Source organism: Staurois parvus, unplaced genomic scaffold (assembly GCF_062004578.1).
Source record: "Staurois parvus isolate SC_StPar_1 unplaced genomic scaffold, SC_StPar_1.0 ptg000034l, whole genome shotgun sequence".
Taxonomy (NCBI): domain Eukaryota; kingdom Metazoa; phylum Chordata; class Amphibia; order Anura; family Ranidae; genus Staurois; species Staurois parvus.
Window position 1 is genome coordinate 3,187,483 of NW_028317830.1, and position 13,335 is coordinate 3,200,817.

Sequence of the window (13,335 nt, forward strand, 5' to 3'; positions counted from 1 at the left end):
GTACCTGGGTGGGTGGGAGCGTTCTCTTTTCTCAGATGAGAGCATTGATGACATTTTTTCTTATCTGGGAGGGACCAGAGGACTTATTTCTTCAGTGTTTAAAAACCTTGAACACAAATAATTAGAATTTAACATTTATCATGTCTTAGTCATAATTCAGTTAGATTTTTGGACACTACCATTTCTAAAGAGTCTGATGGACATCTCAGGAGCAGCTTATACCATAAAAGCACAGCTGATGACACAATTCTCCATGCAGACAGCTTTCACCCCCAGAGTCTCATTGACTCGATTCCATACAGCCAGTATTTGGGGCTGCGATGGAACTTTTCTCAGGAATCTACTTACTAAATTAGAGACAAACAGTTTGAGAAATTACTTGAGAGGGGGTATAGTAAAACATGTCTTTGAAAAGCTAACAATAAATCCCTTAAACACCGCCTCCACATTTCACCACACCAACCAGGGCTTGGTCATAGTGTCCCCAGTAAGCAGGGATAAATGCATCAGGGTGTGTGGTGTGGTGGAGGCTTGTAGGCTGAGACCTCTTCTTCTTCTTTGCTCACCTGGGCTGGTCAGGGGTAATGGCAATCCTTTCCTCTGTATATATACTTCACACTTGTGGTCCAAGATCTACTCCATGAGACCTTGTCACTTTTTTTGTTGGATTTTCTTTTTTTTTGGGGGGGGGGGGGGGTGGCAAATATCAGCAGAAAAAGATCAGATGGCAGCAAAATCTTAACAATGGAATCCCCAACATATATAAGAATGCATAAAGCTCCCAGCTTAATTTTGCCCTCTAGACTCCATGGCTGCATTACTTTTGGTAATCTGACACTATATTACTGCACTTGGGGGTAGACTTTGCAAACAAACAAAAAAAAAAATCAGCTATCATCTTTCATCATTAACAATATATTAACTAAACATGGTGTGCAGAGTACCAAACCTCTACCTATACACACAAATAATATTTAAAATGACTAAGTGTCGAAAGCAGCCTTTCTTGACCCTTTTACCCCAAAGGAAACCTTGAAATAATTTTCAGGTCTCAGGAAACCCAGGAAATATTAAATATTTTGAATCAGCGGGAAAAAAACACCCCTAGTGGCGGTGGTCAGAATGTCACCATTAGAGGAAGCTAAAAAGATCATTGGGTCATACTGCTTCTTCTACTGAATGACCTTAGAGAGAGAACTAGGCAGTCACCATCAGATGTGAGGACAATTAGCCACAGCTCAAGGTAACCCCTAGCAACCTCTGGAGTAACCTAGGGTTCTGCAGAACCCTGGTTGAGAATGGCTACTGAATTAAATCTTACAAACTAGATCCCATATGGAATTTGTGCTTTTTTAGATAGATGTAGTTTATCATTCTCTTTAGCCTAGACAGAGTTGAGGCATGTTTCTGGAGTTAGTTAAAGGTCATATCCCCTAGAAACAGAGGTGACCCTAGGGTTGGGGTCACCCGGTACAGTAACACATGGTGTCACCTATCCAGAGAGGAAGGAGCGGTGCCAGTGTAGTGGTAAAATGAGTATCCCTTGAACATATGTATCCCCTGGAGGAGCTCCACATGTGCCGGTTTTGGGCCGAAGAAGCCGGTCTCTGACTTTAGCACAGCGCCGGAGATCGGCTTTTTCGGCCTGAAACCGGCACACGCGCAGCTGCTTCAGGGGATATTCATTTTACCGCTACACCGGGGCAGAGGCAGCTGTCATTGTGCCGGCATCCTGCTCCTGCACCCCCTGTGATGGTGTCACCTGGTGAGGCCACATCCCTCGCTCCCCCTAGGGATGCCACTGCCTAGAAAATAATAATCTCCTAATCACCAAATGGTGTTGCAAAAGTTGGAGTAAAGGAGTCATGTAACATATAACACACTTGATTCTCAGTACAATATAAAATGAACACTGGGCTGTGGAGGGGGCAAGAGTGGCTAGCTCAGGCTCTCAGCATCCTGCTGGTCAGGCAAATGGGTGGTTTGTAACAATAAAGTGATTCTAAAGCCTTTTTTTTTCAGAAAAATAACAAACATATCTGGACTTACTTGCTGTGTGCAGTGGTTTTGCACAGAGCAGCAAAGATCCTCCTCTTCTCAGGTCCCCACTGGCTCACCTGCCCCCTCCCTCCTGTCAGGTGCCTCTACAGCAATCAGCTTGTTATGGGGGAACCCGCTACTCCATGTGTCTGTTCCCACATGGAGCTGTGGCTTGGCCCCGACTCATCTCTTTTCTCATTGGCTCACTGGCTGTGCTTGACAGCAAAGGGAGCCAATGGCTCCTGATTCTGTGTCAGCCAATGAGGAGAGGGAGTCCTGGGCTAGCTGAGACTCCAGTGCACCTCACTGGATTGAGAGGGGGCTTAGGTATTGGGGGGAGGGGGCTGGGGGGAGACTGCTGCACACAGAAGGTATTTTTACCTTCATGCATAGAATGAGCCTTCACAGCTTTAAAGTTGGGATCTCTCCAGCTGAGTGATGTCAGATGGCAGATAAATCTGCAGCTGAATCTGAGTCACAGGCATGCAGAAGGAAGTGCACGCCTGTGACCTACAGAAGAAGTAGGATCAAAAGAGCTTTAGCTCTACTTCTCCTTAAATATTTTTACCTACTTTATCACTATTAGTGTTCCTGAAAATGTGGTGAAATGCCACTAATCAGGAGAAAATGGATCACAATCCAACATTCAAGCACACAGACACCTTCTCTTTGATGAGAGTGAACACATGAATCCAGGCTTGCTTCAGTTTAGGGGTAGCAATAATTAGGAAAACTGACAGAACAGGTGTAAAAGAGAACATAGCCATTAACAGGATCCAATATCCAATACTCCACAAGGGAAAAACATCAGATATAAAGATAAATATTGACACATAAAACATTACATAGAACAACAGAAGATAGAACATATTGCGGACAATATTTTGATACGTTTTTATATTGCCATTGGTAGTGGTCGCCATGTTCTTCTCCATTTTTTGAGCATGCAGGTTGAGTGATGCCACGGATGAGGCTGTTGTGATAATTAGAATAAAAACGGGGACACAGGTAGAAATGAGATAAAGATTTTGGGTAGAAATGTCATAAATATCTGAGGAAACGTTGGTGAAGACCAAAATGTTGCCAACAATCGTTCTTTTGGGTTTAATCAATGATATGAAGATTGGAAAGCAGCTAAAAACAGTTGCAATTTCAGATACCAATATCAACCAATTTACAACAGCGTTAATCTTTCGTTTCATCCAACGTAGAGGATGCCAGCTGAAGGTGGTGATTTTTAAGAAGTAAAAGAAGAAGAGGCACACAGTAAGCCAGGAACAAGACAAGTCACAGTACAGAGTCAGAAGAAACACAATGTAGTATGCATACATTTCCTTGTAAATCTCAGGACAAATGTAAGTTGATAAAATGGAAAAAGCCAACATAGATCCCTGGAAAATGCTGGTGATACCCAGTGCAACCAGAATTGCATCGCTGGCCTTTGCCTCTCGTCTTTTTCCATTGTGAACACAAATGACGACGATGATGAAGATATTGATGGATATTCCCACTATAATCTCAAGGACCAGAAGAGGAAGAAATGTTACAGCTAGCAGAACATTGGGATCCATGTGGTTCAGTTATCCAGCAAGTCTTCTCCTCTGACTCTAATATTTCTCTATGATAAGGAGTTCTTTAAGAAAAATTGAAAAAAGCTGCTATTGCCTCTTTTGTTTTATGTAGAGCTGCTCGGTCATTCCAGCTGTCTAGGTATTTTATTACCTCACTATTGACAAGCTTTGGATAAATGCAAAACTTCCCAGTATACACTTACATCTAATTGATGTACCAGTGCATTAACTCCTTCATTACCCAGAGGTCATTGAAGCCTAGATGCTCAGACCACATTTAGGGGGTACCTTGACAGTAAATGTAAGACTGATTCGCCTGTCTAAACCATTTTATGTCCTGTTTCCACTGGCTTTGGGGTTATGTTGGTAGCATCAGTGTGAGATACTTCTAAGCTATATAGACACGTGCATTTGACCTGCAGCTGACCTTCTCCAATCCTGATCTGTGTTGGACCATCAATTCGGTTTTGAATTCCCTTAGACTTTTATGGGTGTTCAAAATTTGTCTGTCTTGGAAATCGGTTGTCAGTCTGATGATTGCTGAATGGGCCAAGGAACTATGATGTCACAGCTACATGAGACATCTAAAGCCCATTTTGATGCATGGTCCCCCTGGTTGCTTTATATGGACTTGGACAGCTTCAAATTATATCTATGTTCCAGTTTGGGCTGTAACAGAATCTCCTAGGAGCTACTTATGGTCCTGATTGGCTTGTTGCATGCCCAAGGCCCAGAGTTCTTCCAATGGGGTCTTCTTCCCACTTTTTTCCTCTTTTCTTCTGGTTTCTTACTTCCTCCCTTATCCTTCTATTTTCTTCCTGCTATCTCTTTCTTTTACTTTCCTGCTGATTTGCCTCAGTTGAAAACCATATGTGTTGTGTTTTGATATGTAGGACACATTTCTGTATGTTATTTTATAGAAGAGTTGACTATATTTTTTCATGAAACTGTCATTCCATTGGACCATTGCCAATGATATTCCATTGATTTTCTTGACCAGTTACTGCCCAGGAATTGAAAAATAACAACCGAGCTGGACTTTAATCGATCCAGGTGGGCTCCATATGATGCCCTCATGCATGCCCACAGGCCCGTGCTGCAGCGATATCTGTCACTGGCTGTGTCCATCGAACACAACCAATGACAGATTTGTGTACCGACCCATTGCTGGTACCGTGTGACCGATGTGATCAATCACAGCAGGTAACATGACAATTGTAAACAATGAATGGATTCCTTTCATGCTATCCATTGTATACAATTGTGTTGCTAGCTGTGATTGGACACAGTGATCACATGGTACAGACTGGGACAATCACAGCTAATCACAACAACAAAAAAACCCTTAATGAATTGATTTCATTCAGGTAAATGCTTGCTTATAGCAATGAAATTCTTTGCTATAAGCAGTCATAATGCAAAAAAAAAAATGCTGATCACTTCCCCAGAGTAGTACAATGTTACTATGGCAACTTTATACTACTCTTATCACAGTGTGTTCTAAAAAAAATTGTAAAAAAGAAAAAAAAATTAAAAACATTTTTTGTTTTGTACTGTCATCAGTCAGTGTCCCTGATCACCACCGCACCAGTTAATTAAAACATCTAAAGATCATGGTACAACCTGGGTAACAGTTTCTCAGATTCCAATGCATTGCAAGGTATTATTTTCTTCAAGGGAACAAGGGAAACAATATCACAGCTAATCCTCATACATTGAAAGAGCATTAACCCTTCATCTACAACTGATATCATGTGATCCATTGGGTTGTAAGTGCACATCTAACAAGGTAGGGGGCTAATGTTCAGTTTCGGGCAACACTGACCTTTATCCAGTTCACAAGTGATCAAAAATACTAACAAAACATCTTCTATCTACTGACACCAGAGCTGGAAGAACTCCCACAGCCATGCCTCAATAAAGAGACCAACACTGCAACCCTTTTATCACCATAAGTCTCTCAACTCTCGACCCATACACCTACAACCAAGTGTCCAATCACTGAAACACAATAGTTTATTTCACTTTCATGTAGCAAGAAGAACAGCTTATTACAAATACAATATTGCAGCTATACATTTATTCGGCCATAAATTTGATCCAGGGAATATCCGATTGCCTCTCGGGGGATCAGGAAGGAATTTTTTACCCTGCAGGAGCAAATTGGATCGTGCTTTGCTGGGTTTTTTCCTCTGGATCAACTGTGGGTGTAGGATTATAACGTTTTCTTTTTTTTTTAATGGTTGAACTGGATGGACTTTTGTCTTCTTTCAGCCAGACTAACTATGTAACTAATCTTTGTTCAACTAAGGTGGATAAAGTGAGGACAATTCATGAATACATCTTTTTTTTAATTTGCATGAACCAGTCACCCCCTCTCCTCAGTCTGGGCCTTTCCTCAATAATCATTAACTGAAATTCGGTATCCTTATAGACCTTTTTTTGAAGTGTCTAGAAACCATGTAGTGTGAACCGAGGGACGGGAGTGACTTTGGGTGGGGGGCCCATGGAACACAGCCCCCTTTGGAGAGGTGGGGAGACCCCTGTCTCAGCTCCTCAAATCCCTATTATGTGTAAGTCACTCTGGGCCTGTTGGGGTACAGGGTGGTCTGTCCTGATATTGTGTAGACATGTATAGGTGGGGTGTGGGGGTTGTTCATTGTTTACTGCCAAGTGGTCCCATTGTTCTATTGTGTCTTGCTGGCCAGCAAACTATTATGGGATGTATGGGTTTGTGTAATGTCTACTGCCACCTGGTGTATCCCATTGCTCTATTATGTGTTTGTATTGGCTTGGTGGGGGGTGTTTCCAGCAGCCCTTCTCCTTGATGGGACGGCCTGCTGATGTGTTTCCTGTTACTGGGTGTATTTCCCCGCCCTGTGTATATATCTTGTATCTATGTTAAAATAAAGCAGTCCACTTCCTGTTTTAAGACGAGTCTGGTGCTGTTTCGTCTTGTATGGCCAGCGGTGGTGTCCGTGGATCTGTGTTCAGACAGGGAAGCGGGAGTCTAACGGAAATACCCTAGCGCAGTCGGGGTCCCGTTCCGTTACAAACCGGTCCTAAAACACATACTGGCAACAACTAATACTAATACTATTTCTTTTTTTATTCTACTCAAAATATGCTGACCATGACCTTTGACCCTGACCTTGACCCTAACACTAACCCTGGCAAACCTTGATCATATATTTTTTTTTTTTACACACTTTTTTTTATTTACAGATTAATATCTTACTTTCCATTCTGAAGAGGAACTAAACACAGAAGCGGGCTCACAGTGACTGATCACCATGATAGCCAATCAGAGACTATCACAATGATTAGATGACCCGAAACAGGGAGTCCAGGGTCCCGATGGTTAGTATGAGACCCGGGGAGCTCAGTGAGTGCGCTGGGAGTGCACTATGCGGCGTGCTCCAAGCACATGGAGAGATACTCATATATGCGGCCCCATAGAAAAAGACTGACTTCCATGAGGATATATATGTGTACTGTCAGCGGGAAGGGGTTGTGTACATGACAAAATATAGAAACATATGACTATGGTGTGTCTACAAGGTGTTCATCTGGATGCAGATTTTTCACGAAGTCAAAGGCAGCTTTTTTGCTTTACAGAAACAGATGAGAAATTTGCTTTCCAGATATTCCATCCGAGCCCAAGAAGCGAGTCTTCAATTTCCATTGATTTGTATGGACAATGTTACTTGAAGCTCTTGGACGTTTGCATACCCTGAAATAAAAGCACAAGACATCACCGTGATGGATTCTGAGGTTTATTATGATATATACAGCTCAGTGCAAAAGTCTTAAACACTTGAGAAAAATATATATAAAAAATAATAATGTTTTAAGGTGTTTATTTATATATTTTGAATAAAAATGAATGCCAACTTTAACCCCTTGCCCTCCAGAGGATTCCCCCCCCCCCTTCCTGATCAGGACATTTTTTTGTGTTACGGCGCTGCTTTACTTTAACTGACAATGGCGCGGTCATGCAACGCTCCACCCAAATTAAATTTATGTTGTTTTTTTTTTCCACGAATAGAGCTTTCTTTTGGTGGCATTTGATCTCCTGTGTGTTTTTTATTTTTTGCGCTATAAAAAAAAAGACCGGCAATTTTGAGAAAAGAAACTACCGTATTAGCCGGCGTATAAGACGACTTTTTTGCCCTGAAAAACATGCCTCCAAGTGGGGGGGTCGTCTTATACGCCGGGTGCACTTCAGTTGGGATAGATATAGCTGCCATAGTGGCCTCCCGATGCCCGCCCGCCCGCCCACCTCATTCTACATACCATCCAGTATCGCGCGGTATCCAGTGCGGCCGCGGCGGGTCATCAGCGTGGCTGCGGCGAGCATCAGCAGCGATACAGGGGTGCCAGCCTTTTCTGCTCGGCGGGAAGCAGCGGCGCTCCGGCCCGCCCCTTGTCTATGCAGAGCTCGCACATGCGCACTAGTGCCAATTACAGGGAGATGCAGGGACTGGCCGGAGGCGCTGCGGTCGCGTACAATGGTGACAATGACAGGTACTGTAGTGGCACTAATACTAATGGCACTCATGTGAAACCGGTAACAATAAATGCACACAGGGGTATACTTTTATACATTTTACAACTTTCTCCTCGAATATAAATTAAGATGTTGAAATCAAATCTGATGTTCTTTTACGTTTTATTTGGTGTGTGGAAGGTGTGTGGAAGAGGGGGTAGTCTTATACGGCGAGTATATAACAAACTCTATATTTTGAGTGGAAATGTTGGGGGTCGTCTTATACGCCGGCAAATACGGAATATTTTTGACTTTTTGCTATTAAACATATCCAGTAAAAAAAAAAAATTAAATTTCATCATAAATGTATGCCAAAATGTATTCTGCTCAGGGGCGGACTGATCATTCGAGCACTCGGGCACTGCGCGAGGGCCCTGGGTCAGTAGGGACCCCATGAGATGCCGTTGGTACCTTTTATTGGCTTTTTCCTAGGCTTTTTTTGGCTGCGGGTGAGGACACAGGGGCCCCATGATCCCCTATTGCCCAGGGGCCCCATGAGTTGTCAGTTCGCCCCTGATTCTGCTCCATGTCTTTGCTAAAAAAAATCCCAATACATGTAAATTAATTGGTTTACGTGAAAGTTTTAGCGTTTACAAATGGCGGTGTATATATACTGGGATTTAAATTTTTATTTTACTGGTAATGGCGGCGATCAGTGACTTATAGCGGGTCTGCGGCGGGCATTCTGACACTTGGGGTGGAACTGACTTGGTGTCACTGACATCCCTAGTGACACCAATACAGTGATCAGTGCTAAAAAAAAGCACTGCCACTGTACTGATGGCACTTGGCAGGAGGCGGTTAACATCTGGGGCAATCAAAGGGTTAACTGTGTGCTGAGAGTTTTTTATTAAGTGTCCTGTGTTATTGCTTCACTGCAATCACAGTGCTTTGGATGGCTGTGCTGTGCAGTGTGCAGGAGATGACAGGGAGGAGGACTGTTTTGTTTACAAACAGTTCTCCCCCCATCAGAGATGCTCGGCAATCTCCGGGCGCCGGCGAGTAATCACCAGCTGTGACCTGGTGATTGACAGCCACGGCCGTGAATGGCGGCGTGGGTAGGGTGTGCCCCCATACCTGGAAAAGCAAAATTGTGTATATATATATATATATATATGTGATTTTGCTCACCCCTGCCACCCTGTAGCAGTATATCTGATATAGGGCGGTGGGAATGCGGTTAAATTCCACACTTGAAGGTGCACAAATACAAGCAATTGATGAACAGATGGAGGCACATATATACACAAACATTCTGTACTTATACAATTGTAAAAAAAAAAGTATCCAGTTTGCTTATTTTACAGAGTAAGGTACAAAATGACCCGATACCTGAAAAGGGGAGGGACAGGTTCCTCCTATGAGTTTGCCAAGATGGGTGCCAAGCGCGATTCAAGGTTGCCAAATCCTCAGGAATATATCAGGGAGGCAGGTCCTGCTATTGTATGATAATTTACATTTGGGTAAAAGACCATCAGTGAGCCTTTTTCATTGAGTTCACTGCAGGGGCGTGTCCTTCCAATTCAATACGGAACGTTTCCTCGCCTTTATTTAGTAATGTATTTTTTTCTAAAATGTTGCACTTGATAAACCATTGCACAGATATCACGTGACATAAACATGTATTCTCCAGGCTGTCTGCTTTCAGAAAATACATCATGTTTGGGAGTTTTAACTAATCTGCAGCCCGAGTTCATGCTGAATTCACAGAGTTTTCTGTGCAATTTCTGGACCGCATCGCACTCGCACCCCGTTCATGCGGACCGCCGAGGTATTAACAAGTTAACAAGACCCTGTAAACGTGGTGCGATGTGCCAAATCGGATCGCATGGGTGTGAATACCTATGTGATCTGATTCTAGTGCGGACCAAAAAAGGGCCCTGAACTTTTTGGTGCGGGTGCGGCGTGATTAGAGCCATACAAAATGTACGGCTCCAATCGCACAACACAGAATTTGCATGTGATTTGCACAGGAATGCGGCGCTGTTCCCATGTGAATCTCTTGTGATGTGCCGCACCGCACAAGTGTGAACCCGGGATCAAGGCTTAAATTATTTTTTTAAAACATTTCTAAACACAATGCAAAAATCAGCTCTGGCAGTAAGGCCCTTTTCACACGGATGTTCCGATCAGGTCCGCCTGCCCGTTTTTCAGGCAGACCCAATACGAACCTCCATTCTCCTTTATGGTGCAGCGGGTGTAAATGGACACCCGCTGATATCCAATCCGATTCGACCTACAAAATAAAGAGATGAATGGGGATCCAATCCCCTTCCGTCCATCGGATTGGGTCAGATGAAAATGGACAGGTGGTCCGTTTCCATCCGACTGCCCATTGAGGAGAGCGATCTGCTCTGTGTCCACTCAGCAGTGGAGTGGACACGGACCTGTCATCCGTCTGCTCAGTGGGGATCAGCCGAGAGATTCCCCACTGAGCAAAGAGATCTGCTCAATGGGTCCGCCCCGTGTGAAAGGACTCTAATGGAGTTAAACTCCTTACATTACAAAAACGTTTTGGCCTTACCTTCTGTACATATTTATTAATCCTACATATTGGGAGTCAATGGTGTTGATTTAATAAAGGATCACACAACTTCCGCATTACAAATGTTACCTTCTTGCCAATGAGTACCAGTGAGTAATGGAGTGCAGCACTCAGTTCAACTATTCATGTGCAAAGGAAAAAAAATTACATTTTTAAATGCTCCTTTAACATAATTAGTTTTTTTTTAATTTTTATTCATCATTTTTATTTCTTGGTTGGCCTTCAGATTTAACCATCCATAGCACGTTGGGAATTCTTTCTCCCTTTGATTCAAGTGGTTCTAAAGGCTGAAGGTTTTTTACCTTCACACAGTCTACGCATGAAGGTTAAAAACCTTTAGCATGCAGCTCCCCCCTCGGCCCCCCAATACTTATCTGAGCCTGATTTTGATCCAGTGATCTGCACAAGAGCCGCAGTTCTCTAGGCTCTTTCTCCTCTTTGACTCAGGCATAGCAGAGGGAACCATTGGCTCCCACTGATGTCAATCACAGCCAGTGAGGAGGGATCAGGGGGTGGGGCATAGCCCAGCTCTGTTTTTTTATATAGACACACATCGGTGGCTCAGGAGGGAGCACGCACGGGGTGCCTCCAAAGAATGCTCAGCAGGGGCGAAGGGCCAGGAGCGCCATTGGAGGACCCAAGAAGAGGAGGATTGGGGCTGCTCTGTGCAGCACCATTACACAGAGCAGATACGTATAATGTAAGTATATTTGTTATTTAAAAAAAAAATCTGAACCTTTAGTATCGCTTTAAATTTACTGACTCTGTCTGCTTTTGTCTGTGGATATATCTGTTTTCATCCTTAATAGATGGTATGGATGCATGCAAACTCTGGACCTCATTGACTTACTGTTTACTCCGGGAGCCGTGTGGTTATGTGAACCGGATGGGACTCAGGATTTGCATCTGGGATCTTTTGTTAAGTCTTTTGCAAATGGGAGGAATGCATTATGAATATAATCCGATGATTCAACGCCAGCTACAGCCTGCCAATATATCCCAGACTGTGTCTGCAGAAGTGAGCCCCCATTAGACCTGTATGAAGGTTTTTAGTAGATTATAAAGTATAGAAACAATTGAATACGGTGTGTTCATAAAGAGTTAATCTGGATACACATCTGCCATAGAATGAAATGTAGCTTATTTGCCTTCCTGGAACAGATGAGTGATGAAATTATTTGTTTTTCAGATATTTTATCCAATAGTCCTGACAGTGCATTGTGTTTGGCCAAAGCAATGCTTTGGCCAACCACAGCGCATGATGATGTCACATGGAGACAGGGTGACCCTGCCCCCTTGTGGCATCATCACTGTATTTAATAAATGTCACCCCGACGGAGCTGTCAGACAGCGGGAGCCGGCATCAAGAGCGGAGCATTTTTTTCCTTATTTTTTCCTTTTTTATACATTTTTATGTGCTTGGCAATCAATGTTCAAAAAGCTTCTCACATATGGCCTTCCTTATGCTTGCCAGGTCCTCTTTTTGGCTGTTGTTGGGTGGTTCTCGATGGTGGACAGTGCTGCAGGGCGCCCCTACCCGTTCCCCCCCCTGTCAGGGATGCGGGTATGACCAGAAGTGTGTGGACTGACACAGGGAAATGCAGGCTTCAGATATAGTAAATAATATAATTTATTAAGACTAACAATACAAACGCAGTGCAAAACTGAACATAACACAGTGCAAACAAACTGAACCAAACCTCCAACAGATAACAAACATACAATACAAGAGTAGTCAGGCAGGCCAGGTCGGTAGCAAACGGGCAAACGGAGTACCAGGAGCAGGCGGGAGAGTGGTCAGGACTAGCCGAGGTCAGTACAGGCAGAGTTCAAGCAGAGTCAGGACAGAAGTAACAGGATCAGGAAACCAGGGCCAAGCAAACAGTCCAACAAGGCACAGACTGCAGGTCTGGCCATCCCTTAAATACACCACCTGCAATCAGCCCCAGGTGGTGGCTAATTGCCGGAGTGAGCCTCTGGTTGCTGAGAGCACCCGCTGGCCAGTCCTGGTACTGCAACCCACAAGGCAGGTGAGTCCCACCACTATTGGCGAGTCCATTCCTGACACCGCCCCCCCCCCCCGATGTGTCAGCGGGAGAACACCCTCAATCAATCTTTCATCAATATCTGTTACCTATCACTTCATGTGGTGCATTCTTATGTGTTTGGACAATCAGCTTTCTATGTCTATGTAAGATGATATTATGTTATTGTATTCATATATTTTCTGATATGTTGTTATGCTTCTAGACCTGACATATTTAGTCCCTGAGGAAGGAAATGAAAGTGCTGAAATGCGTTGGATTTGTCTGCACAACAGCACTGTACAAGCTTGGTTGAGCTGCCTGCCCATTGGCCAGTTGATGTATTACAGATTGTCAGGCTTTATGCACATTGTGTATGTTTTGTGTGCGATACAGGATCGATTATATTACATCCCCTTACACCCAATCTTCTGATTCCTTTTATTTTATTTATATGTCCTAATAAATGTTACTGTTTTGATACTATTCCTGTATACTTTATTGAGGTCTTTTCCACTACAATCCCGGGGGAACATTTCTTTTCTGAGTCTATTTGCCTTTAGTATATCAATTTCAATGGGAGAGATTTACTAAAACTAAAACTCT

General features: G+C 43.4%; 1 protein-coding gene across 1 annotated transcript; it reads right to left on the reverse strand.

The window, feature by feature from the left end:
- Positions 1-2,672: 2,672 nt before the first annotated feature.
- Positions 2,673-3,611, reverse strand: LOC149470708 (taste receptor type 2 member 39-like). The gene has a single exon (XM_089661597.1). The coding sequence runs from the start codon at positions 3,609-3,611 to the stop codon at positions 2,673-2,675; it is 939 nt and encodes a 312-aa protein (XP_089517723.1).
- Positions 3,612-13,335: the final 9,724 nt, after the last annotated feature.